General features: G+C 43.6%; 1 protein-coding gene across 1 annotated transcript; it reads right to left on the bottom strand.

Annotated features, from left to right (window-relative positions):
* Positions 1-14,310: 14,310 nt before the first annotated feature.
* LOC107385423 (inter-alpha-trypsin inhibitor heavy chain H3) lies at positions 14,311-27,211 on the bottom strand. The gene is made up of 22 exons (XM_015959274.3): positions 27,047-27,211; positions 26,868-26,897; positions 26,660-26,683; positions 25,947-26,101; positions 25,733-25,837; positions 25,476-25,638; positions 25,271-25,381; positions 25,050-25,178; positions 24,848-24,964; positions 24,598-24,766; positions 24,378-24,503; positions 24,107-24,288; positions 23,663-23,848; positions 23,429-23,568; positions 22,629-22,789; positions 22,446-22,481; positions 22,255-22,344; positions 19,049-19,162; positions 18,750-18,951; positions 17,725-17,897; positions 14,924-15,035; positions 14,311-14,805 (listed from the first exon to the last, which is right to left on the bottom strand). The coding sequence occupies exons 1-22, from the start codon at positions 27,155-27,157 to the stop codon at positions 14,670-14,672; spliced, it is 2,772 nt and encodes a 923-aa protein (XP_015814760.3). The 5' UTR covers positions 27,158-27,211; the 3' UTR covers positions 14,311-14,669.
* Between the last annotated feature and the right edge of the window lie 272 nt (positions 27,212-27,483).

Below are 27,483 nucleotides of genomic sequence, written 5' to 3'. Positions count from 1 at the left end.
GTGTTGCTAGCCACATCCTCCTGGGTGGGCCATAACTCATCCTTAGATGGGGATGCGCCTTATCTCGGTCTCTCTCCACAGCCATGCCCCTTGCCTGCTCCGTCTCAGGGAAGAGATGTCCCAGTGCCCTGGTGTGTGAGTTATAGTCCCGGTTAAGGTGACTGAATAGGCTTGTCCGTTGGGGCCGCCTTGGTGAAATTACTTCTGAAAGGAAAGAGGAATGTGAAGCATGTGAAACTGACATTTGCTCATCGTGTAAACATTCCCCAGTCCTTTACGCTTGGATTAATGCATCCCATTACGTACTGTAAGTTAAAACATTAAAGTCATTTAATCACGTGAATGCCATTGTTGCAGTTGCATCAAAAGGTCTCGCTTCCCCCCCGATCATCTTCCTGTCGCACGCACGTTCACGCACCCCTGCACCCGTCCACCCCGTTCTCACTGTCTTCCTCTGTCATCTTGGCCTATCAATCAAAAATGTATTAAGTCCAGAGTCGGGGCCGATCAAAGGCAGAATTCCTGGGAGGAGAGCAGATAAGGCCTATCTCATTAATAAGTGCTTTACCATCGTAGGGGCCCATGCGCCTCGCCACACCCAGCCTGCCTTCCTTTGATATCTAATTATCCATCCGTTTCATTCTGTCAGAGAGGGAGGAGAGGGACGACTCACAGTTGTCAAATGCTGTTGCCTGAGTGTGAGTGCGTGTGTGTATCAAGATATGGGCTGTGTCAAGACACCGGGACATGCAGAAAAACCAAATGTGCAAAGAGTGGCACGTGTAAACAAATGCAAATAAGATGTTCTTGCAGCGGCATCTGGACCTTCTGAAAAGCTGTCACGAGCTGAGCTTGAGATCTGCTTTACATGAAGAATTGCTGCTAATTCTCAGAGGTGTCTTACGCATCTTCCTTTAAAGAGCAAAGGGCTCAAGGAAAGCACCTCAAATAGCTGAGGAGGGATGAAATAGTGTCGAAACAAGATATTAAAACATCAAGGTAAGATACGACGGAGAGGGGACAATGGAAGGAGTTCAAGAGTTAAGAGGATTTTTAAAGAAATACTGGGTAAGGGTTGCGGACAAAAGGAGAAGGAATCAAGAAGAAAGGGAGAGGACAGGAGAGATGGGAGAAAGGGGAATGAGAGGGAGAGAAAGAGCAGGGCATTCTTTTTCCTTCCCTCCTTGGTTTTCTGTAAGAGTAGCTCAGGAAGATAAGGCTAAAAGGTCCGTCAGTCTGTTGTGGAACAATCCATTCTGTGTCTCTCCCTTTCCTTTCTCCCTCAAGATACTGCCGTTCCCTCTGTCTAATGGCACAACTCAGATTTCTAGCGATGCCTCTGGTGATACGGCTCATCTCTGGTGGCATGCTTTACCGACATCACTCGTCCATTACAATACACTCCCAAGCCACGAAGAGCAAATCAGCCTAGAGTCTAATGAAAGACAAAAAAAAAGAGAGCGTGCCAACACTTGTGCTGCATCTCTTCAAAGTGCCAACCTTCAATACAGCTAATATTCCAACATTACTAATATGAAGGGAGAACATTCAAAGCTACCATAAAGAGCTGCGTCCTCATTCACCCGAGCTGTTTAAACCTTCATCCCTAATCGCTCAAAGCAGAGCTCAGAGACAAACACAAACCAAGGAGGATTTAGAAGAACAGAACCAACACAAAAACACCAGTCCAACAAAGACTCCAAAGTCTGCCTCCCCATCCCGTGTCCTCTGTTAAAAGACACCTTCATCTCTGGGCATTCATGCAACGGAGAGACTTTGTTTGAGCGGAAAAAAGAGGCGTGTCAAAGACACGGGTCACAGTGTTTACAAAGGCGCCATTTAATCCAATCACAGCATCCCCACCGCTTTTATTTCTTGTTCTAGGGGATTAAAATGAAATGAAATTTATTAAACAAATTAATTTACAGCTGAAAATACATTTTTTTTGTCTCTCATTCAAAAGGATGTGTCGAAACATCAAGGAAATCTACAAAGGTAATAATTACTGGTCGAAGCAGCAAATGAGTTCCTGAGGCCTAATCATTTGAATTATTAATAATACATTTCTGAAGAAACTCTGATGTGAGACGTGGAAATAAAGGAAAGCAAAAATCCTTCTCAAAGTCTCACTTTCTCTTGTTGAAGAAGTTAAAAAACTAACTCCGTCCCCCCCCCTCATCTGACACTGAGACACATGTTAAGCAGTAAACAATCAGCTGCTCTCTTTTCTGTCACTATCTCTCTCTGTTTCTGTCTCTGACCTGTTGAGGAGCTGCCTGAGGGCTTGAATAGCTGTGTGGTGCCAGGCTGCCTCACCCCGAGGCCTTTTGGGAGACGCAGGAGAGGTCAGCAGAGGTGCATGAGGCAGTGCAGGCAAAGGTACGGGGGAAGGTTGAACAGTCGTGTTTTCATTGAGCTGAAGAAGATTGATAAAGGTGAACCTGGAGCGATGAGCAGGTTGTCAAAGTTACGTATTAATGAAAGACTATGCATGCACCGTTGTAAAAGAAAACAATGGATTTGGTTTTTAGAGATTCATAACAACACATATGAACGTCTGATATAAAGCTTATGTCCAATAGGGCTCCCTTCAGATGTGTTGAAGCAGGGAGACAACCAGCAACAGCTCTTGAAATTATTTTGAGACAGATTTTGTCTTTGGACATTTTTCAAACGTTCAAAATTTTAAAGAGCTCCTGTGATTCACACAAGAACTTTGGGAACCCTTATGAACAATTTGAGACCTTTGGAAATCTTACAAATACAACTTAAAATGTGTTTCCAGCAGGTTGCAATCCTTTACACTAACTTTCCCTTATAGGTGTGAAAGGACAGCCCAAACACCCAGGCAGATGAAAGTGAGGTCGGGCCACATGGGTGAACCCCTCAGTGGTCTAGATGGGCTGAAGGGGGTCTAACCTGCCTGGGTGGCAATGCCTACAGCCTAAAATGAACCGGTCTGGTTCTGATTTGCTTCAGCAGACACTGAAGACACACCAAAATCTTCCTTCACTTCACTTCATTTCTTTTTTTTTTTTGTTTTGTTCTGGTGATGCTTTGGCTAACTCAGGTCAGGGCGGGGTAACAGGGAGGTCAGGGGGCTCCAGTTGACTGTGCCCTGAGGGGGAATCCTGAGTAGGGATAGACGTGTACGTGCGTGTGTGTGTGTGTGTGTGGAGGGGGGGGGGGGTATCCCTTAGGAGTGTGACCCCTCCCAAATCAAATCAAAACAAACAAACAGAGTGGTCTAATCTAATCTGCATCTGAAGCCCTCCAATCAGGCAGCCTGGAGCAGCTACTGCGCCGAGCAGCAGGCTCGAATTCAGAGGTGCCAAGCTCTACAATTATTCATCTCACACTTTAGCGAGTTTAAGATAAAACCCAGAACTCATTTACATCGTTGCTGTGATGTGCGGGAGCCTGAATGTAATAATATCTGGAGTTCAAACCAGATGAAGAGACACAGACAGACTCGTTGTTTACAGGACCTGGATCAACAAGAAGTCACTAAACAGAGTCAAGTTGGTTTGTGCTAACGGTGGAAACACAAGGTTTATTTTACAAACCTCATCTTGATCGGGTCTACATGTTTGGTTTTAGAAATTCTGACCCTAAACATTCCTCCAGCTTCTGTGTTTTGAAGCTTTGCTGTGGTTCAGGCCGTAGACTAAACTTCTCACCGTCTAACTGTAACAACAACACAACGCTAAACAAGCCCCTCCTCCTCGGCGAGGGGCCGCAGCCAATCGCAGTGCCACATCATGTCAGCTGACCAGTGAGAAAAGATAAAGGGCGAGATTAGACCAATCAGGGGTCAGGATGGGGTTATCACAACCACTCCAAAACTAAAACAGATGGGGAACAGAGTGCAGCAGCATCTACTGTCAAGACCGTATCAGGAGGCTGTGTGCATGTTCCCCCACTGGACCGGACCGGAGGGATGTCAGACGGACTTTGGGTTTGAATTCTGGGTCATGTTGCTTTAGCAGAGCTGAGTGTGGATAAGCAAACGATACGACACATGATAAAATTAGCACATCTCACACTGTGGCAGAAGTTCTGCACCTTACACACCTTTAATGTGCCAATATTTAAATTTATTTCAGATTCACACAAATGTTGCAGAATCATGGAGGATTTCTTCAACACAGAACAGAAATCCAAATTTGCCCAGTTTTCTGCTGTCGTCTGTCAGTCTGCTCATGCTTTTCTTTCCTCCCACTTTGTCTATTTTTGCATAATTGTTTGCTTATTTTTTTCATTATCTCAACATCTGGAATTCAACTCCCCGCAGTGATAAACATTAGGCCCCTCTCGGTCTCTTTCCCCCGCCTTCTCTCTCTCTGACTCCTTGCACCTAGATGAGATCCGATTAGCAGCGCCGTGACAGGATAACCCGAGACTTTTCATCACGACGGAGAAAACAAAACAAACAAACAAAACCGGTGGAATGAAATGGTGGAAATATGTACAACATCTTATCAGAGATGATAATTGTTTCCGTGTGTGTGGGGGGAGGGAAGGGGGGGGGGGTGTCAGCGGAGTAAACCGGAGCACGTGAGGGAGGGAAAGAGGAACTTGAGAATATCCTCCCTGTGCCTTTGGCCTGCGCCTGACTTCAGCGTTAAGCTCTTTCTCAGGAGAAGGTCAACACCCAGTTCAACTTTTCACCTCAGCATCCTGAGAGAACACGCTAAATACCGAGGATTACACCAAGGTGAGATGCAACAAAACTCCTGGCTTTCCACTAAACTGCAGAGGAGACAAATATCATACTGAAAAAAAAGAAAGGTAATAGTTGAAAATGTTTACACTATTGTGAATTTGCTCACATCTAGATTTCTCCAGGTTCTTAAAACAAAAAGTGGTTTGAAAATGGAATTGACTCTTACAAAATTGCAGTTTGTGAACACTGAGTAGGTGGAGGAATTTTGTCACTGTCAACTTCACACTGGAGAGTTTGAGCATGAATGGCCTGTTTAAGGTCAAAGGTCACACTTTCTCCATTGGGATGTTCTGCCAGCGATCAGAACTCATGTTTCCATCCACAACAGCTAGTTTTCCAGCTCCTGAAGCAGAAAAGCAGCACCAGACCATCACACTACCACCACCATGCTTGACTGTTGGTACGATGCTCTTTTCCCTAGGTGAGTGTTTGTTTTCCACCAGATGTAGCAGGACACACACTGTCCAGCAGCCCTACAAGGAAGGTAACTTACTTCTTCTCATAGAGCCAGGGCCAATCCTAATTTAAAAACTGTATCTTTTATTTACTCAGGTTTCTCCTCTGTCTGACAGACTTTACTTTATGCACTTTCTGCATGTGATCAGCAATTCTTCACTGCACAGCAAATAAGGGGAAACACCACACACGTGCAAATCTGTAATCATTCTTGTGTGGTCTGAAAACCACTTTCACTCAACCTATAGGAATCTTACCTAACCCTGCAGTGACCGTGACCGTGCACGTGCAGGTGAAACAATGTCATCGATAGTTGAGGTGTAACTGAACCATGGACAGAAGGACAGACAGATAGGAAGGCGTCCCACTGGCGTCAGCAGCCACACGCCTGTCACGACACACCGCACGCCATGAGGCTGCATACCGTAGCACCCACACTGCATTCACACAATGAGGGCTCAGTCCCCAACATCATGCACCAGCGACAACAGCAATGTCAAATATTCACTCGGGGACAAAAGGTAAAGCGATGTGCCAGTGAGACGGGAGATCAGAGCGGGGAAGACAGAGGACATGATAAAAATCAGGTTCTGATGAAGGAAGTTACAGGAGACACCTCACTGAGAGAGTTGTTTAGGAATGTGCAGTAAGAAATGAAAGACAGGTTTAAACTACACTTGCAAATTTGAAACAAATCACAAAGCTGCACAGGCATGTTTTTTATAGCTTTTCTTGCCAGAAAATGAGTCACAGCAACGATAATTACAGTCATTGGTCAAACCAAAATCATGCTATTTTACTAATGTGGTTCAAGTTGTTTTACTGTTTTTAGATGTTTGTTAAGAAGGACACGATTATCAGAATCAAAGTAGCCACAATGAGCAAAATATTTTAAAGCCACTCTAATTGTTTAATTTTTTTCCTTAAACCTGTTTTGTTTATTTTTTTAAAAGTGGGTTCTATCAGTATCTTCATGTTTTAACGAGGTTCTGTAAAATTCTCTTTGAACTTTAGCTGTTTAGCCTCATTTCTATTACGTCTCTACACCTCGGAATTATAAAGTTGTGTGTTTAAAAAGTAAAAGTAATAAAGAAGCAGCCCCTTGATGTTAAGTATTTAAAAACAGGAGAAATTAATCCTTCAAAGGCCCGAAAGCAGGCTTGAAGAGACAATTCTTCTATTTTTGCAAAAAAAAAATTCAATTAGAATTAAAAATGTGCTAAAATAAACTTTTATTGTTTGTATCCAACACAATAAACTGAAACAGATTTTGTTTTAGTGACTAAAAAGTCTAAAGATCCCATTACAAACCACGTCATTTACAACAAATTTGCTGGTTCACCTCTGACTTTTGGAGCCATTTTATGTAGAGGCTGAATTAAATGTTCGGGGTTTATTAAATAAAATCATTCCCCTGTTGTTGTTTAAAAAATAAACAAAACAGGTTTAAGGAAAAAGTAAACAATTAGAGTGGCTTTAAAATATTTTGCTCATTGTGGCTACTTTGATTCTGACAAAATTAAAATGTAGCAAAAGACTAAAATTACTTTAAAAAAATACGAAAAACTTTAGAAACCCTAAAGAATAGCTGTTAATAAACAGTTAAAGAAATGAACGCTTTTTGGAAGTATAAAGAAATAATGGATGACACAAAACGTCTGCACAGAATTGTAAATTTATTGTTAAAAAATCATATTTAATATAACTTATTTTTTTCTCAGCTGAAAATTTTAACATCACCTCTTTTACATTTAAAAATAAAATAAATAAGCCAATCATAATTATGATTAAAATGTATTTAAATTGAACAACATAGGGAATATTTTCGGTTTGTTGTTCTTTGTGATTAAAAAAAACCTGCTGAAATACCTCAAAAACAGACCTAAGTTCAGACAGTAGAAATGAAGTTTGCAGATGTTTTATAGCTCTCTCCTGCCCTCTGGTGGAGTAGCAGGAGGTCTACATCAAACACAATCACCACCACCTTATTCAGAGATGTTCCTAACCTTGTAAGGATCTAGGATGGGCAGAAGTGGCAGTAAAATCCGCCATGCGTGAAGAAGTTACTATTTTCTGCAACAGAGCCTAAACAAAGTACAGTGGGGCCCTCTGAAGCTTTTGCTGACACCCTGAGTCGGTCGGTAAGAAGATGGCGCCTGTGCTTGGCTTAGCCTGTGCTTGGCTTAGGCGCAATCACCGGCCACTTTTTCTAACTTTTCTCTACTAACCTCCTCTTTTCCACCTTGCTCCTGTCTGCGATCCTCTTCGGTAGCATCCCTGATACCATCTCCTATGATCGCCAGACTCTTTTGTCCTTCCGTTCGTTCACGATCGCCCAAGATGCACCGAGAACGTACCTTCCTGTTTGTTTACCTGATCGGCATGCTGGCCCGGAGCCAAATGATTCCTACCGGTCCCGGGAAAACATCGGAGGAAAAGAGGTAAACGAGCAGGAATCCAAGTGAGAATGAGACTTCTCTTAATGCGTGGTTTATCTAGTAAACATCGGCGGGATCTTCTAGCTTCTTGTCCTTTGTTTGGCGACTTGAGCGCCACTTCCGCATTCCCGCCAGGTGGCGTTGTGGCGTGGTTTCTCCATCCAACTTTTTAAGGTCGGTTTATCCTCATTCCTCAGTGATTTCTCCTCCTGTTCCCTCCATGACTGGTTTTTATAAACACCGTGGATCTAACCCTGCTAAATTACATCCACTAACTCCAGCTGTTTCTGTAGTTTCTGATTTCTCCACCTCACTCAGCATGGCTCTATTAAATACCCGCTCTGTTAACAATAAGTCCTTCTTGCTCAATGATTTATTTCTTTCTAAAAACCTGGATTTTCTGTTTCTGGCTGAAGTTTGGCAGCAAACATCTGATTATTCTGGTCTGATTGAACTTTGCCCGAGTGGTTATTCTCTTCTTAGTCAGCCCTGGGGTTCTGGTCGTGGTGGAGGCCTGGCTGTTGTTTTCAGAGACCATCTTCCATGTAGCTCTACAACCTCTGGTCACTTTGCTTCCTTTGAACTGCAGCTGACTAAAGTCGGGCGTAAGGACCCATTCTACTGTGCTGTGGTCTATCGTCCACCTGGTCCAAACAGTTCTTTCCTTCAGGAGTTTAGTGTCTTTCTATCCTCCACTGTGAAGCTGTCCAGACTGGTGATTGTGGGTGATTTTAACATCCACGTTGATGATCCCTCTGATCACTTTGCCATGAATTTCTCCAGCCTTATGGACTCCTTCAGCTTTACCCAGCATGTTTCAGACCCCACACACACCAGGGGGCACAATCTAGACCTTGTTTTTACCCTGAGTCTAAATGCTGACAGTGTTTGTCCTGAGGATGTTTATATTTCAGATCACCATTGCATTTTCTTTAACTTGTCAGTTTCTGCGTCCCCACCTCCTGCTCGCTGTATGGTTAGTTCTCGTTTTCTTAATGAGAGCACAGCTAGCAATTTTTCTGCTGCTTTTGATCCACCCTGTTCTTCTGATAACGACCCAGATTCCTTAACTTCTCAGTTTAACGTGCACTGCCTCTCCATTCTGGACAACATCTGTCCTGTCAGAACCAGATCAGTTCCTGCAGTGAACCCTACTCCCTGGTTTAATGACAGCCGTCGCAGCCTAAAGTGCCAATGCAGAAAAACTGAGCGTTTGTGGAAGAAAACCCATCTCCACATCCATCTGCTGCACCTAAAGGATCTTCTGACATCCTTTAACTCTGCAGTCAGAGACGCTAGGGTTTCCTATTTTTCTAACCTGGTGTCCCAGAGCACAGGGAACCCTGAGGTGCTGTTTAACACCAGTATTGTCTCTCCTGCCTCTCCTACAGCCTCCATCCACTCTGTTGCAGACTGTGAGAACTTTGTCTTTCTTTGTGGACAAAGTCAATAAGGTCAGATCTAGCATCTTTCCTTCAGCCTTATCGCTGCCTTTCCCAACTCCAACCAGGCCCATCATCCTAGATAGCTTTTCTCCTGTTTCTTTGCCTGAGTTAACCAAACTAGTTAACTCTATGAAGACCTCTGCATGCCCCCTCGACATCTTACCCTCATCTTTGCTTTAAAGCTATTTTCAGTCCATCGGTCCCAGTGTGCTCTTTATAATTAATGCTTCTCTGGTTTCTAGTCAGGTCCCTGCTTACTTTAAGAATGCTGTAATCCACCTAGCCTAGTGAACTAGACCAAATTCTTGCTTTGCAAAGTTTGGTCTAGGAATGCTCCACTGGAACCTCTGCAGCACCAACAGCATTCTGGCTGGCCAATCACAGCTCTCTAGAGGGGTTTCAAACACATAAAGAGCTGTGATTGGTCCATAATGGTGGGCCAATCATAGTGCTCTATCTGCTTAGTGAACAAATCACAGAGCTTTATCCGCTTTGTGGGCCAATCAGGGCACTCTATATGCCTGGTGGGTGGGATGATGCAACAGAGTGAAACAAGAGTATGTCACATTCATTGTCCAGTGGAATGCAGAGATCATTTGAAAGACAATGGTAGAACCCGCCCCACAACTGAGAGCCGTCAATGGAGCGTTGCCAGACTAAATAATACATTTATTTAATCTGGCTTGCCAGGCTAGTAATCCACCCGCTTCTTAAAAAAACCGAGTCTTGACGCCTCTCTCCATAGCAGCTTCAGACCCATCTCTAAACTTCCGTTCATCTCCAAGATCTTGGAAAAGGTTGTGGCTAAACAACTCACATGAACATAACATCTGTGACTGCTAACAGTCAGGCTTTCGTAGAGCTCATTCTACTGAAACTGCTCTTCTTAGGGTCTCTAATGACCTTCTGACTCACAGTGATGCAGGGGACTGTTCTGTTCTGCTCCTGCTGGACCTGACAGCAGCCTTTGACACTGTTGACCATCACCTGCTACTGGAGAGGCTGAGAGACTGGGTAGGCCTATCAGGAACTGCTCTGGAGTGGTTCTCCTCTTATCTTTCTGAGCACTCCTTTTCTATGGCCGTCTCCAAGTTTAGGCCCTCCACCACCTCCTTTATCCATGGTGTCCCACAAGGTTCTGTGCTGGGGCCTCTGCTCTTCTTCCTCTATCTGCTTCCTCTTCAGCACATCCTGAGCTCCTTCAAAGGAATCTCCTACCATCTTTATGCAGATGACATCCAACTGTACATCTCCTTTAAGCCCCATGAGATGTCTAAGCTGCAGCTGTTACACACCTGCTTAGACTCTATCAAAACCTGAATGGCTGGGAGCTTTCTACAGCTGAATGAAGATAAGACTGAGATCCTCATCTGTGCCCCAGACAATCTGGTTCCCAAAGTCAGAGACTCTCTTGGTCAGCTTGCTTCTCACACCAAACCTTTCGTCAGGAATCTTGGTGTGACCTTTGACCCAGCTCTCACCCTGGATTCTCATGTCAGTTCTCTTGTTTGCTCTTCCTCCTTCCAACTCAGGAACATTGCTAAGCTGAGTCCCATTCTGTCCCGCTCTGAACTTGAGACTGTTATCCACACCTTCATCTCCTCACGCTTAGACTGCTGTAACTCTCTTTTCACGTGTCTGAAAAGACTCTGGAACTCTCTCCCCCTGAGCCTGAGATCAGTGGACTCAGTGGACTCCTTTAAAAAGCAGCTGAAAACTCACTTGTTCAAAGTGGTTTTTGTATGACCTTCTTCACCAGTCTCTCTTTATTCCTCTCTCCCCACCTATTCCACCTTTCTCAGGACCCACTGATTTCCCTCTTTCCGATTCACTCTCTCTCTTTCTTAACTTTTTAAAATCACAATTGTCTATTTTTTTGCTCATTTTAAACAAAGTTTTGACCATTTTCTAAATTCTTTTTTATATTTTTACATTTTTTGTTTTTGTGAAGCACCTCGTGATTTTTATCTTGACAGGCGCTATAGAAATGATATTTTCTTCTTCTTCTTCCACATCTGGTGTGAATCAGCAAAGCTTACAAAAACACCAGAACACAAAGAGACAGATGCACACAAGCAAACACTTCTCCTCGTCACAAAATCCTTCTCAACTCCTGAACTTCCGATACAACTGGGGTCAGCAAACCTGTCTTGGATCTACCAAAGCACACACACACACACAGACACACACTCACAACAGATTATGGAGGTAATGCAAGGGAGAAACCACTCAGAAAATGAACCCAACATGCAAAGGCACTCAAACAGCTGGTAAAGTGCTCAGGAAATGTAATAAGAGCACAAAAAATCTAGTAAAGGCTTTGGTCTACAGAGGAAATTGTTTAATCTGCAAGAGAATGATAATAAAACTGACTTCACTGAACATTATGCAAAAAATAAGAAATAAAACAGAAGTTATATCCAATGTTACTTTGTTGTAATTTTATTTTACAAAACATTTCCCCCTTCTTCTCCGGTACGTCTCAGAATTACTCACGGTCTGCATTTGGTATGCATGTGAAAACAGGCCAAGAGTCTCATTCTCAAAAAGCACCATGAGTTGGTTTTTAAAAGGTAGAAAAAAAACACACAACTGTTTTTTAAATGACTTTGATCACCTCTGAAGTTGGTGTTTTTTTTTTCATCTCTGTCTTATGCAGTAATATATCAGCTTTTAATAATAAGCCTGATGAAACTTGTTTTTCTACTTTGCATTTAGAACAGCAAATTATTATTTTTAAAAAGTGAAATAAACTGGGGTCTCATTTATCAAACATTATCCTTACTAAAACCGTACTTAAAGAGCAAGTCACCCCCAAATCAACTTTTTTTTGCTGATAAACTATATAAATGTGTGTCTAATTGGGCTGCAGACACGTGTAGTGAATGATTTAGCGCTTTAGTGCTTCTTAGTTAAAATGTAAATATTCTGCCTAAAACTGTCAGTGTTGCGCCGTTGTCAGGTAAAAACTCTGCACTGCATTTGAATTTAAATCTGCCACAGCTATTGGCTAAGAAGTATGCTATGATGTAAACTGGTACATTACGATGTCACAATGCCATTGTGAGCCTGTGTGTGTGTGTGTATTTGTTAGCAGCTCCGCCATCTCGGTCTGCTAGGCAACAGCATTTGTTGCATTTTTTAAACATGAAGAGGGAGTGAAGTAAGTTCCTTGTAGGGGGTGACTTGTTCTTTAAGCCCAGCAAAAAATATTTATTTACGCCAAGTAGGTTTGTGATCTATCAAACATGGAGTATGCACAGCTGCACACAGTCTCCACTTCATAAAGACTAACAAGAATGTTTCTCAGCTGCATTTTAGTCACATCCCACTCTCACCACGCCCACTTACTTCCATAAATAGTCAAAGCAAAGTGCCTTGTGGATCTCATGCCTACACATAAGCCAATGACATGGCGACCGTAGATCAAGGCAGATCAAGGAAGCACAATTTCACAGAAGCAGAAATTGAGGTACTTGTGGGTGAGGTGGAGAAATGAAAGGAAGTGCTTTTGCAAAACAAATAAGAGAAAATCCACAGAGTGACACAGTGTTGCTGAAGCCGTCAATGTTGTGAATTCTTCAGAGACATCTGTGCCGGATATAAAAAAAAATTGTCTGATTGGGATTTGATCCCCAGACTCTGAGGTGAAAGTCACACGCACTAACCAATCAGCCAAACAGAGATCTCCACTGTACAAGTAGCCAGGGTGCATAATCAATCGGGTCACAATGACAGGGCACACACTGCCACTGTCCCCCTGCTGATATTCTGTATTCCGTATTCTGCGCATCAGGCTGTGTGTGTGTGCGTGTGGGGGGTCTTGTTCTGTGTGAACACGAAGCGGTACAAGTGATAATGCTGCAGGATTTCATAATTTTATCCTTCCCAGCAGCAGCACTGCAGGTGCTCTCCATGTCCAAAATGTGCGTAAGCAAGGTCCTTTGTCAACTCAAAGTTGTGCACATTTTCCGCTAAGTTTTCTTTGATAAATCCCAAAGTTTGCATGGAAAGTTGCTTACACAGTTTTCCGACCCCGTTTTGTGCATAAGCAAGTTTGATAAATGAGGCCCCAGGTGTTTAAATTTTCCAGAAAATATTTTGAAGTGACTGACATTTGTCACTACAGAAATAATTATTCTGTTAGTGTAATAAAGTTTGGTTTGCAGTGATAAAGTTCATATTGGTTTACATTTTACGCTCACACACACACACACACACACACACACACACACACACACACACACACACACACACACACACACCTGTCTATCTATCATCTATCTATCTATCTATCTATCTATCTATATATATATATATATATATATATATATATATATATATATATATATATATATATATATATATATATATATGTATCGAGGGTGAAAATGTGCCCACTAGTTAACTAGTGAACACTGAGCAATACTAGTTAACTAGTAAGATATGAAACATTTTAACTAGTTAACTAGAGAGAATTTAGGCCTTACTAGTTAACTAGTTGACATTTAGGCTGTCGCTATTTAACTAGTTGACACAAACATGGCTAACTAGTTAACCAGTGGACAGAAATGGCTTACATGTTCATGACAATTCTGGCTGATATCCTGATACCAGAATAAATGCCCATTTGGCTTGCCATAAACCTGCGCCTCTCGGTTTGCGCTGCTTTAAATGTTTGAAACAACGTGTGAAGCGGTCACGTGGGTGGAAGGGTGACTCGAAGCATCGTTGCTCATTGGTCACGTGACTTTCAGTAAACAAATCAAGCTCCGACACAGTGCTTTGCTCTGCGGTGGTTCGTTTTGGTGATACAAGCTTCGAATCCTTCGTGTCACAGGTAACATCACTAATCAGAACCCCGACCCTGGTTCTGAACTTTGATTACTGATCCCTGCTGATACACTGGTTGTGTATGACCTTGCCTGTACCTCACTCTATTGGATTTTTGGATACTTGAACTTCTGTGGGCTGCACTACTAGTTGTCTGTTGTTTTGAGGAGAGAGTTGAATCCACAGACCAAAGAGGAGCTCCCATAGCTGGCACCGAAACAGTCCCGCCCCCTCTTCCTGTCATTGCAGCACATGCTGATCCATCCCCAGTTTTCCTATCAGCAGAATCTTCTGTGATTCCCTCATTCTCCAACATTTTAAATAAATAAAAAAATAAACAAAATAAAAACATTTTACTGCTGTGTTCTGGCTGAACTTCTGGGTCTTCAGGTTATACCCATTACACATCATGTAACTTTGGAGTTACTTTTCTTTATTTGCTCTGAAACAATTTTCATTGGAAATCCTCTCAGCTAGTTTATTGCTAACCAGAATTAGAAAAGTTGCCAGTGTCAGTTTATAGTTAACTGTAAAATACAACAGACACATGAGAAACAAATTAAAGCAAAACAAACAGGTTTCGTGAACTGTAACCCCAATATTGCAACACATCAGACATTGCTCTTTCTTAAATGGTTTTCTGATTGTCAAATACTGTGACTAAAGCCCACTCTCCTGTGGGTGGAGGAATATCAGGGGTGCATTCGTGAGTATTTGTGATTTAAGTACAGATTTGATTTTGGTCATTTCAGTGGCAAACATGTATAACTTTTAAACAGCTGTAAAAAGATCAGACACAATATAGTCTGCTTCAACTCCATCTATGAGGCCTAATCCATTATTGTGGACAAACCAGCAGGGAACATTCTCCCCCTTCCAGTTCCTCCTGAAGTCTCTCTGCCAGCCTCTGTGGATTCAGATAATTACAATCAGACTGAGAACATGAAGAAGCAGCAGCCACTCACGCTTTCTGTTGGAACGTCTTCACAATGAGAACAAACGCATGTCTGAGGCCGTTTCTGTACCTGGTTACGTTTATCTCTTGTCCTTTAACAAACATGGTTGCGTCTGGTTTCTCTGGATCCTCTCCGGGATGCAGGTTTGTCACTTCAAAATCAATCCCATGATAAAACTGACCTGGAGGATGGTTGAAAGTAAGCAAATGGTAAATGGCCTACATTATATAGCACCTTTTAGGGTTCTACACACCACAAAGGCACTTTACAACACAACTAGTTATTCACCTGGTGGTGATAAACCATATTGTAGCCACAGCTGCCCCAGGGCACACTTACATAGCATCAGAATCTATGGTGACCACACATGTTTGCTTTAGCTAACGTCCCGTGTTTGTGCGCGCGTGCGCTTGACTTTATATGCTGAAGTGGACAAATTTTAACTTTTAACCTGTAGTGTGTGGACATTTCCACATCTGGCTGGTCCACACGATGACAAAATCCTGTTAAACGTGGTTTTGGAGGTACATTTTAATTAACTTTTTGTTTAGAATACTTTTAGGAATGGAACAGCGTTGGTTATGGTTCGGGTATGGGATAGGCATAGTGGAGTCCCAAAAATGAATTGGAGTCATGGGAGGGTCCTAACAAGGATACAGAGACGTGTGTCTGTGTGTGTATACTTGTCTATACATCAATGTGAGGACTAAGCTTTTTACCTACAAATGGAGGACATTAGTGCCAAAGTGAGGACATTTTGCTGGTACTCACTTTGCCACAATGTTAGAGCTCTACTCGATAGTTTTAGAGCTATAGTGTGAAGTAAGTCTTAGTTAAGGTAAATAATAGTTTGGTTATGGTTAAAGTTAGGGTTTGGGTTGGCTACAATCCAGTCACTAAAATGAATGGAAGTCAATGACTGTCCTCACAACAAAGGCTAGGTGTGTGTGTGTGTGTGTGTGTGTGTGTGTGTGTGTGTGTGTGTGTGTGTGTGTGTGTGTGTGTGTGTGTGTGTGTGTGTGTGTGTGTGAGAGATCATTAGTATAGTCACACACTAATAGTACATCTACATCTGATTTATTTTTGAAGTCAAAGTGAAATTTGCTGTCACAGCTAATCAACATTTTGTTTAACAAAGACAATTCCGATAGGTCCTTTAAGTTTGTAATGAAAACAAAATGATTTTATCTGTGTGTTACTGTTTAAGTTTGGGAGACATTTTGTTCTAGTTTTCTATCCATCCATCCATTTTCATCCGCTTATCCGGAGTCAGGTCGCGGGGGGCAGTAGCCTAAAGGTTAGTTTATGCTTGACGCATCCGCGAGGTTCGCACGGCTCCGTGCGGCAAAATTGCATAATTTTAATGACCACGCTCCTCCACCTGGCCTCCGCACGACCCGAACTTTCCACATCGCGCACCTGGGAAATTTTCTAACCACGCGGACGGTCGAACACGGAAAAACATGGCGGACTGGCAAGAACTAGTTATGGCAGAGGTTCGTAAATACAGACATTTGAATGATTCAGCTCTCAAAGATCACCGTGATCAACATGTTGTTAATAACTCTTGGAGAGAAATAGCTCGCACTGTCAGAAAAGACGAGGACGCCGTTAAAATATGCTGGAATGCCATGTTGTAAACAACAGTAATTTTTACTTCTATGGTGTAGTGTTGGATGCATGCCGTAGAGCTCTATGCTGCCACCTACAGTTTGGGAGAATATTGGCTCATCGCAGAAACAAGCCGCATGAACCATAAACGCTGCAAGTTGTGAAGCACGTTCCATCCGCGAGCTGCATCACCAAGCGGAAAGTAAATGCGTCAAGCATAAACCAAGCTTCAGGCGACATGCCCAGATTTCCCTCTCCCCAGTCACTTGGGTCAGCTCCTCCGGGAGAATCCCAAGGCGTTCCCTGGCCAGGTGAGAGACATAGTCCCTCCACAGTGTCCTGGGTCTACCTTTAGGTCTCCTCCCGGTTGGACGTGCCCGGAAAACCTCACCAGGGAGGCGTCCAGGAGGCATCCTGACCAGATGCCGGAGCCACCTCAACTGGCTCCTCTCAATGTGGAGGAGCAGCGGGTCTACTCCGAGCCCCTCCCGATTGACCGAGGTTCTCACCCTATCTCTAAGGGAGAGCCCAGCCACTCTTGGGAGAAAACTCATTTCGGCCACTTGTATCCGCGATCTCGTTCTTTTGGTCACTACCCAAAGCTCATGATCATAGGTGAGGGTAGGAACGTAGATCGACCAGTAAATTGAGAGCTTCGCCTTCTGACTCAGCTCTCTCCACCATGACAGACCGGTACAATGCCCACATCACTGCAGATGCAGCACCAATCCACCTATCGAGCTCACGCTCCAGTTTTCCCTCACTCGTGAAAAAGACCCAGAGATATCTAAACTCCTCCACTTGGGGCATGACCTCATCCCTGACCCAGAGAAGGCATTCTACCCTTTTCCGAATCAAGACCATGGTCTCAGATTTAGAGTAGCTGATTCTCATCCCAGCTGCTTCACACTCGTCTACAAACCGCTCCACGTTCTGATGAAGCCAACAGGACCACATCAGCTGCAAAAAGCAGAAACCTGATCCTCAGACAACCAAAACGGATACCCTCCACACCTTGGCTGTGCCTAGAAATCCTGTCCATAAAGGTTATGAACAGAATCGGTGACAAAGGGCAGCCTTGGCGGATTCCAACTCTCACTGGGAATGAGCCCGACTTACTGCCGGCAATGCGGACCAAGCATTGTTTTGTTAAAGATCAACACAGTTTATGACTAAAGTTGACTTTAATACATTTTAAAATTGTAATGCTCGTGGGTAAATGTAAACCCTACTGTAATGGTTTCTATGTCATGCTGTACCTAGCAGGCCGTGAACAGAAGGGGACAGAAGATGGGTGTCCACTGTGTAGATACCCAGGTAGTCCCTGTGATATGGGTGCTTCTTCCAAACTTTGTGTAGCAAGATGATAAACTTCACTGAATCCTTCAGTGTTACAGTTAACTTTCCATCTTTGGTCACCAGAAGATCCACACTGCAAAGAAAAGTAAGCAAAGGATTGTAATGAACTTTTTACATAGATTTGTGTAACATTTTCTTTTGAAGAGAAATATGTTGTAATAAAATTGAGGGGAGTTCTTTGCTTGGTTGTTTGTTTGGAAACCTGGCATTTTCATCTTAGTTTAGGTTTTGTGTATTTGCTGGTTGTTTTTTCTGTGCACCCCTGCCAGTGCATGGTTGTGCCCCATATGGAGATATATATATATGGGTAAACTGTATGAGTGCCAACAGGGTTTGTCTGTGGTTTCAAACTTGGCCCTACAGTGATTTGACCACATAGATTTCAAAAGGTCCATGTATGAGTCAAACCATCTTAGCCCGTCTGTAAACCCATATAGGACCCATTAAAAACTATGTGGGTAAACCTCTGTGGGGCCGTCATAAAAAAACATGGGCAAACCCTGTTGGTTCCTGTAAGATTTGCCCATTTTATCCATATGGGGCCCACCTATGCATGGGCTGGGATGGTTTGTCTTTTTTTAGGTCCCTTCCTGTTTGTCTTCCACGTGTAATCATTACACTCTAATACTTGTGTGTACATATCCTCCCCTTATTGTCATCAGCTTTTCTGTCTAGAGTTCCAGCCATAGACTTCCCATACTTTTTTTTTTTGTCATTTAGACCTCCCTTTTGGATTTACCTCCTCCTCCATATTAAATGTTTTACTTGTATATTTTAATTAGAAAATCTCTGGATTGTTTGAGTCCTTCCATTGCTGCTGAAGGTTAAATATTCTTTCTCTTTATTTTGTCAAAAACTAAGTATTGTCAGTACAGAACCATGATCTGAAAAATAAAGACAAACCAAAAATGATTTCTTCACATACTTGTCTCCTTTAAGGGAAGCCATATCTGTCCACAGCAGCTTGACCTGTTTGCCATCTTGGAGGACTAAAATTTCCTGAGTGGTTATCTCCAGCTTCACCCCAAAAATCTGATGAATGATGCCAAATTTCCAAAAATAGGTATTAATTTTCCCATCAGGAGGAATCTTCTTGTCTCCAATGATCTGGCCATTGACCAAAATACCTGAGGGAACATGGTGGGATCTGGTCACTGAAGAATATTAATATCCAATATTTATTTATACAGTATTTATCAGTGGTCGCATGTATCAGTAGCTGACCTGATATTGAGTCTCTGACTAAATTAAAAATGGTTCCTGGTGTGTCGTTGATGTTGAAGCACAGAGCGTCGTTCCTGTTAGGAAGCTCTATCATGAAATGAGGATCCCCATCCACTGCAGGAGACACAAAAATGCATCAATAGATGGGAATTAACAAAAGGTACTGACACCCACAACGTGCCAGCACCCTTTCAACTGCAACACTCAGGAAATGAGATTTTGAGATATGTAAAGTAAAGATTCCAACTCTTCTCCTTGAACCGTCACCTTATCGTGGTGGAGTTTGCGTGCCCTAATGATCCTAGGAGCAATGTTGTCTGGGGCACTTTGTGCCCCTGGTAGGGTCTCCCATGACAAATTGGTCTTAGGTGAAGGGTGAGCCAAAGAACGGTTCACAGGATCTTTCATGGACGTTAAAACAAAGAGTCGGAGTACCCGGCCCGGAGGGTTACCGAGGTCCCACCCTGGAGCCAGGCCTGGGGTTGGGGCCCGTGAGTGTGCGTCTGGTGGCAGGGCTTTCGCCCATGGGGCCCGGCTGGACCCAGCCCGAACCGGATACATGGGCTCATCCAACTATGGACCCACCACCCGCAGGAGGAACATGAAGGGTCCGGCGCAATGTGGATTGGGTGGCAGACCAAGGCGGGAGCATTGTCGGTCAGATCCCCGGACAAGAAAACTGGTTTTGGGGACATGGAACGTCACCTCGCTGGCGGGGAAGGAGCAGGAGCTTGTGGCAGAGGTTGAGCGGTACCGGCTAGATATAGTCGGACTCACCTCGACACATAGCATTGGCTCTGGAACCCAAGTCCTTGAGAGGGGTTGGACACCCTCGTTTGCTGGAGTTGCTCCAGGTGAGAGGCGGAGGGCTGGGGTTGGCTTTTTCTTAGCCCCAAGACTCTCTGCCTGTGTGATGGAGTTTACCCCGGGGGACGAGAGAGTAGCTTCCCTGCGCCGTCGGGTCAGGGAACGGGACCTGACTGTTGTTTGTACTTATGGGCCAAATATCAGTTCAGAGTACCCACCCTTTTTGGAGTCCCTGGGACAAGTGCTAGATAGTGCTCCATCAGGGGACTCCATTGTCCTGCTGGGGGACTTCAATGCTCACGTGGGCAATGACAGCTTGACCTGGAGGGGTGTGATTGGGAGGAACGGCCTACCTGATCTGAACTCGAGTGGTGTTTCGTTATTGGATTTCTGTGCAAGCCGCAGTTTGGCCATAACGAACACCATGTTCGAACATAAGGATGCCCATCGATACACCTGGTACCAGGGCAGCAGTGGCAGTTGCCAAGGCAAAATCTCGGGCATGGGAGGAGTTTGGTGAGGCCATGGAGAAAGACTATCGATCGGCTCCAAAGAGGTTCTGGCAAACTGTCCGGCGCCTCAGGAGAGGAAGGCAGTAACTCGCTAACACTGTTTACAGTGGGGATGGGGAGCTGCTGACGTAAACTGGAGCTATAGTCGGACGGTGGAAGGAATACTTTGAGGAGCTCCTCAATCCCACCTATGCGCATTCCGAGGAGGAACCAGAGCCGGGGGACCTGGGGATAGACTGTCCAATCTCAGGGGCAGAAGTTGCTGAGGTAGTCAAACAACTACACAGCGGCGGAGCCCTGGGGCAGATGAGGTTCGTCCTGGGTATCGCAAGGCTATGGATGTTGTAGGGCTGTCATGGTTGTCATGTCTCTGCAACATTGCAAGGTCATCGGGGGCAGTTCCTGTGGAGTGGCAGACCGGGGTGGTGGTCCCCATCTTTAAGAAGGGTGACCTGAGGGTGTGTTCCAACTATAGGGGGATCACACTCCTCAGCCTCCCTGGAAAGGTCTACTCCAAGGTACTGGAGAGGAGGGTCAGATCGATAGTTGAATCTCAGATTGAGGAGGAGCAATGTGGTTTTCGTCCTGGCCGTGGAACTGTGGACCAGCTCTATACCCTTGCAAGGGTGATGGAGCGGACATGGGAGTTTGCCCAACCAATCCACATGAGTTTTGTGGATTTGGAGAAGGCTTATGACCGTGTCCCCAGGGGCACCCTGTGGGGGACGCTCCAGGAGTATAGGGTGGGTGGCTTTCTGTTAAGGGCCATTCAGTCCCTTTACCAGAGGAGCGTGAGTTTGGTCCGCATAGCCGGTAGTAAGTCGGACCTGTTACTGGTGAGGGTTGGACTCCGCCAGGGCTGTCCTTTGTCACCGGTTCTGTTCATATCCTTTATGGACAGAATTTCTAGGCACAGCCGTGGTGTGGAGTGTGTCGAGTTTGGTGGCAGGAGAATTTCGTCTCTGCTTTTTGTGGATGATGTGGTCATCCTAGCCTCATCCAGCTCTGACCTTCAGCTCTTGCTGGGTAGGTTCGCGGCGGAGTGTGAAGCTGCTGGGATGAGGATCAGCACCTCCAAATCTGAGACCATGGTTCTCGACCGGAAAAGGGTGGCTTGCCAACTCTGGGTCGGGGGAGAGGTCCTACCTCAAGTGGAGGAGTTTAAGTATCTCGGGGTCTTGTTCACGAGTGAGGGTAGGAGGGATCAGGAGATCGACAGGCGGATTGGTTCAGCATCTGCAGTGATGCGGACGTTGATCCAATCTGTCGTGGTGAAGAGGGAGCTGAGCCAGAAAGCCAGGCTCTCGGTTTACCGGTCAGTCTACGTCCCAATCCTCACCTATGGTCATGAGCTTTGGGTAATGACTGAAAGGAAGAGATCGCGGATACAAGCGGCCGAAATGAGTTTCCTCCGTAGGGTGGCCGGGCTCAGCCTTAGAGATAGGGTGAGGAGCTAGGACATTCAGGAGGGACTTGGAGTAGAACCGCTGCTCCTCCAGATCAAAAGGAGCCAGTTGAGGTGGTTTGGGTATCTGGTCAGAATGCCTCCTGGACGCCTCCCCAGGGAGGTGTTTCGGGCATGTCCTGCCGGCAGGAGGCCCCCGGGTAGACCCAGGACATGTTGGAGAGGTCACATGTCCAATCTGGTCTGGGAACGCCTTGGGGTCCTGCCGGAGGAGCTGGTGGAGTTGGCCGGGGAGAGGACAGTCTGGAGCTCCCTAGTTGGGATGCTGCCCCCGCGACCCGGACCAGGATAAGCGGAGGAAAACGACGACGATGACGACGACGAAAGATTCCAACAGTATAATTAAAGTAAAGAGGACATTATTGGAGTTTATGATGAGCTGAAACAACAAGAAACATGCAGCTGGTTTTCCAGCTACTTACCAAAATATGTTGGAATACCTGAAGAACTCATCGGTGTCAACTGGCTCAGATATGATCTCATCGGTGTCATCTGGCTCAGATATGATGTGCCTGCATGTGGTACAGACATTTTCAAAAATACAAGTAATAATTGATTGTTGCACATCTCGTCATCTCTCAGGTTCTTTTTATAATATAAAACAACTTCCTACCCATGATTTGAGCCTTTTCTGCCTGTTGCCTTTGCTCTGTCAAGAAAAAAAAGAGTCAAAACAATTGAAATAATATACTAAAATGTGAAAAATTAGCTATATCCTGTAAAGAAAAGCTTGTCTACAGAAACCAATGCAGATATCCTGTCCACTATCTTACAAGACTATTTTGTTGTGTTTTACCCTCTGTTAGTTTGTCAGCAATGAGTGGGCTTGCTGTTGCGTCCTCAGTTTCAGGTTTGGTTACCACCATGGAGGTGAGGGGGGTGACAAAGTTGTACTGCAGAGACATGTCCAAGGCCTTTGCTGTGGCGTTGGCTTTTTCGTCTGGCTCACCACTTTTACTGCCATTAGGAAATGTATGCTTGTTAAAACAGAAACACAAAACATGACAGAGGATCAACATTTTTGCAATGGTTTTAAGAAATTTGTGTCAGTATAATCCATTGTATTATTAATTTATTATCTTTTTTTTTCAGATTAACTTCAAGGGGGCATATCATGGAAAATCCACTTTTTGGAGTTTTTTACCGTGTGATATTGTTTCCTCATGAAAAAAAATGTTTTGGCTGCAATCATGCAACTTCCTGTTTCAACTGCAAATTTAGAGTTTTACTTTGAAAATCTTGTAAAGCATCAATGGAAACTAATCTTGTCATCAGGTCCTGCTCCTCTCCTGCTAGTCTCTAGTCTTAAACCTGTCTCATTTGGCCTGCAGAAGATATGTGGCTTGGCTGACTGCTGTCGTGTAGTAGACTTGGTAGTCTAGTGGTAAGAGTGTTTACACAGATGCCTTAACCACTGGACTACCATAGCCAATTTTGGCATGCGTAAGATGCTGTTGTGGGCACATTTTGATAAATGACCACTCATTAGTGTCAACGGTAATATTTTATCTTATACGGCGCTTATAACATTGCTCTCAAAGGTTTAAAATAGTGTTAAATGGAAACTCTCAAGTCAGTAAAATTTGGTTTAGTGACCTTTTCTCTAGAAGCTGCTGGATGGTGAGGTAAGCCCACAGACGCTCGGTAAAATCTCCAAAGATGTACTCCTCATCAGGGTACAACACGTCCCAGTCACTGACCGTAGCCTGACCCTCCACACTAAAATCCTCCTCAAACTACAAGAGAGAGAAAAATTAAGCGAGGGTATGTTAAAGCTGAATATTTAACTTTTGAGCTGTTTTTACATCTCTGTTGTTTCCTTTTCCTCACCCCCTGGCCAAATACTTCCACCAGGAAGTTGTCAAGGTCATTGTCCATCAGCCGACCAGCCACAACAATCTCAGAGCCATTAAACAGCTGGTTGAAATGACGAGTGGTAAGGGAGTCCACTTGATTGTCCGGATACTTCAGGTCCACCTCCAAGAGCAATGGGCTGGACACTTCATCATAGAAACCCTGTAACAAACAGACACACACATCTGTATGCATATTTGGAGATGCTGGTTCAAATAAGAATTCCTTTAACCCTCTGGAGATAGGTGTTGCAGATTTGCAATGTTAAACCCTACCTACCTGGTTGCTCCACATACGTATTTCATGAGAATTTTTTTAACTCAGAAGTACCCATGAAGGACTTAGTTGTTCATCTTTTTATAAAAACTTATTTTGAGCCTGAGTGTGTTAAAAAGTACAAAACGCATTCAAAGGCTTCACCTGGAGCTGGAGAGCTGCATCTGAAGCCTCAAAGATTCTGCGAGCCAATCCTTTGTTTTCTTTGCTCATCACATCCAGGAAGTTGTAGTCTACATCGTTTCCAAAGCCAAGACAGAAAAGTGTCATATTTCCTCCCATGGCTTCACGTACGTTCTGCTGGATTTTCTGGATGTTGGACTCCCCTTCACATGCATAGAAAATACAAAGATTTAATGTAAAAAAAATGAAGAAAACAAAGATACCATCTATCATCCAAACTTTGCAAGCTTACCGTCGTTTGGCATTCCATCAGTCAGTAAAATTATCATGTCCATGCTTTTCTCAGGAAGGTGGTTATCTTGTCTGTCTTGAACCAGCATGTTTATACCTCTTAGCATGGCACTGTTGATATTGGTAGCTTGAAACAAGAGAGAAAACTTTTATTTAGCCGGCGTATTTTTCAGTCAGAGAGTTTGTCGTGTAATAACTTTTTTGATTTCCGTTGGACTCACTTCCCTCATCTCTGATGCCTTTGACATACTCCATGGCTTCAGCCACATTTTCCTTTGTTGCTTTTGTAAGGGACTCCTTCCAACAATTCACTACGTTGTCAAATAGGATGACTGCAAAGTAATCCTCTTGGTGGAGGTCTTGCAGGATGGCAAGCATCGCCTCTCGAGTCTGAAAAACATCCAAAGGTCAAAAAAATGTATGTTACGACTTCTACAGTTGTAGTGTGCTATGTATTGATTCATCTTTTACCTGTTTAATCTTGTTGCCATACATTGATCCACTCCTGTCGATTATAAACACCACATTCTTAGGAACTCTGTGCAGGTCAGGCGGTGCAAAGAAATGCACAAAGTATCCATTAACAATCTGAAGGAAATAACATTATGAATTAGAATACCTTAGAGGAAGTCAGACTGGAGAAACAGTGAACATGTTTAAATGATATTTATACCTGGATCTCCCCAAGACGCTTATCTCGCTTCACATCATACTCGATGATGAAATCTCCTTCGATCAGTGTTCCGTCACAGCCAGGACATTTTCTCTGCTGCTCAGGAGTTGGTGAAAAACTGATATGTGCCTGGCGGGCGGTTAAACAAAACCTGCTTTTAAATGTTGCAAACAGTAAACAACCAAGATCATTCAGGGGAAGTCGGTCCAAGATCCACGCACCTTTTTGTCTGTGACAGTTTTCTCCACCAGAGGGAGCAGCTCATTGGAGAGGAATGTTGCTTTGGCATCCACATAAGAAAGGCCTTGAGGCTCATAAATATTTGTCAAAATCTGTTTCCACACAAGCAAACACAAGAAAGGGTTGTTTGTAACACTGCACATTCACTCAGGATGGCAGAACTCACCAGGAAGTGTGTGGATTTACCTGAAACTGCTGGATGACTGTGTTGGGTTTTACTCGGGTCAAAATCTCATAATGACCCAGTTTCCTTTGGAGAAGTTCCTCATAGGTTAAGATGAAAGTTACATTACTTTCAGCTGCAATGTTGACATGGACAGAAAACTTCTCCATCTTTCTTCCAGAAGCCCTGCAGCCAAACGCAAGCATCTCTGATCTAAAATATCTACACTGTGATGCTTTGACAGCATTTGGCTTTATAAATTTCATTTGGTCGGACTCACTTGACCAGCCCAGCTGTCTGTCCTGTTGAAACGGCTTTCTCATACTGTTTTTTAGCTTTCTCTTTCTCCTTCACCTCTCCGACATAAACTTTTCCTTCGATTTCCCTGAGAAGTGCAAAGAAAGAAAGCAACATTAAAGACTCGAACGGGCATAAATAATTTTTAGGCATTTTGACAGAAAATATGGACAGAAAAATAAAACAAATATACAAACATGCTGAAGTTTGTGATAAATGCAGTTTTGGGAAGTTCCACTTCAAAAAAGATTTCCTGGGATGAGTTGGCTTTGTTTAAAGCCGTCGAGGTCATGACAGTGTGGGCGAAGCGGGATGTGACAGTGCATTCAACCATCACACTGTGCACTTCCACCTGCAAATAATAATAATAAAAATCATCAAATGAAATTCAAAACATTAAAACAAAAGTTTTAACAATAGTTTGCTGAAATCAAACATAAGTATATACATCATCTCGTATCGACAGCATCCTCGTTACTGATTAATGAGAACTATTGTGAGCTCACATTTAAATTTATTACTTGGAACAGAGAAATTATTGTACTTTTTGTATGCATTTTCCAGCTGAACCTTGTGTGTCCTCAGAGGTGCCAAACAACATGGTGTAGCTTGGAAAGAGTGTTTAAAGGACATGATGTCACCCTGTTCCACCCTGGGAGTGTTAGGGTGAGGTTGAGTGTGTCCAGTGATTCTCTTCATGTCTTTCTTCACTTTCAAATCTTTTACTTAAAATTTAAAACAAGTTCAGCACAGAGATTTGGTTTATTTTAGGAGGAATTAAGTTAAATCAATCTGCAAATCATCAAAAATATGTTTAATGATGACAACTACATACAAAAGGAGGCAAATCCTTATTTTTCAAATTTTCTTCATCATTATCAATGGTGAAAAGTAAAAAAATAAGTCTTACTGTGCTCTCACTTGTACTTCTTTTCTGTAACAGAACATTTAGAAAATCATTTTTTCTTCTGTAAAATAAAAAAAATGTTTAATGTAAAATGTTTGTTTATGGTCATCTCTAATTTCTAGGCATTTAAGTGTGTTTAAATACACATTTGTGGTTTTAATAATGACAAAATTCACATGAAAAAACTTGTTTTTCAGTAGCAGAACAATACCTGGCGAGAATTGGCCTGGTTCCCCATTCCCTGAAATACAAATACACAGACTTTAAGTCAACATGGTGACAAGATGTCAGAAAAAAGGCAATACTAATGATTCAGGGGGTAAAGTAACATAAACTTGAGTTAGTCATTCTGAAGGCACTGACTAGAATATGAAATGAGTGTGAAGTTACCTTTGAAACATCATTGTCCTCAGAGATAATCAGAGCTCCAGCTGTGATGCTCCAAAAGCAGGCACAGCCCCACATCAGCAGCAGCATCTGGATTCCCAAAAGTCCTGACATTACTGAACTCCCAGTGAGAACTGGCCCGCTTTAGCAGGAGCAGAGAAAAAGCCCTCTCTGGTCCAGGGGGAGGGACCGTGGGTGTGCTGCCCTTGACTGCTGACCAGCAGATCTGGGGTCAACGTGCAGGAGGCTCTGAGGTACAAACATGGTAGTCATGAAAAAAAAAAGAATATTTGCGAGTTTGAATGCCTCCATTCAACGTCACTAAGACATTTGGCAAAAAAATAACAACGAAACGGTCTCCCAAAAGTCTCACAGGGCATTAAAAAGCACCAATTATTAGTGCTAACGTTGTTATTTAGCACATGAGATAAGAGGATGAC

Source organism: Nothobranchius furzeri, chromosome 3, assembly GCF_043380555.1.
Source record: "Nothobranchius furzeri strain GRZ-AD chromosome 3, NfurGRZ-RIMD1, whole genome shotgun sequence".
In the NCBI taxonomy this organism is placed as follows: domain Eukaryota; kingdom Metazoa; phylum Chordata; class Actinopteri; order Cyprinodontiformes; family Nothobranchiidae; genus Nothobranchius; species Nothobranchius furzeri.
The sequence above is the reverse complement of the archived record's forward strand: the minus strand, read 5'-3'. Positions and strand labels throughout refer to the sequence as shown.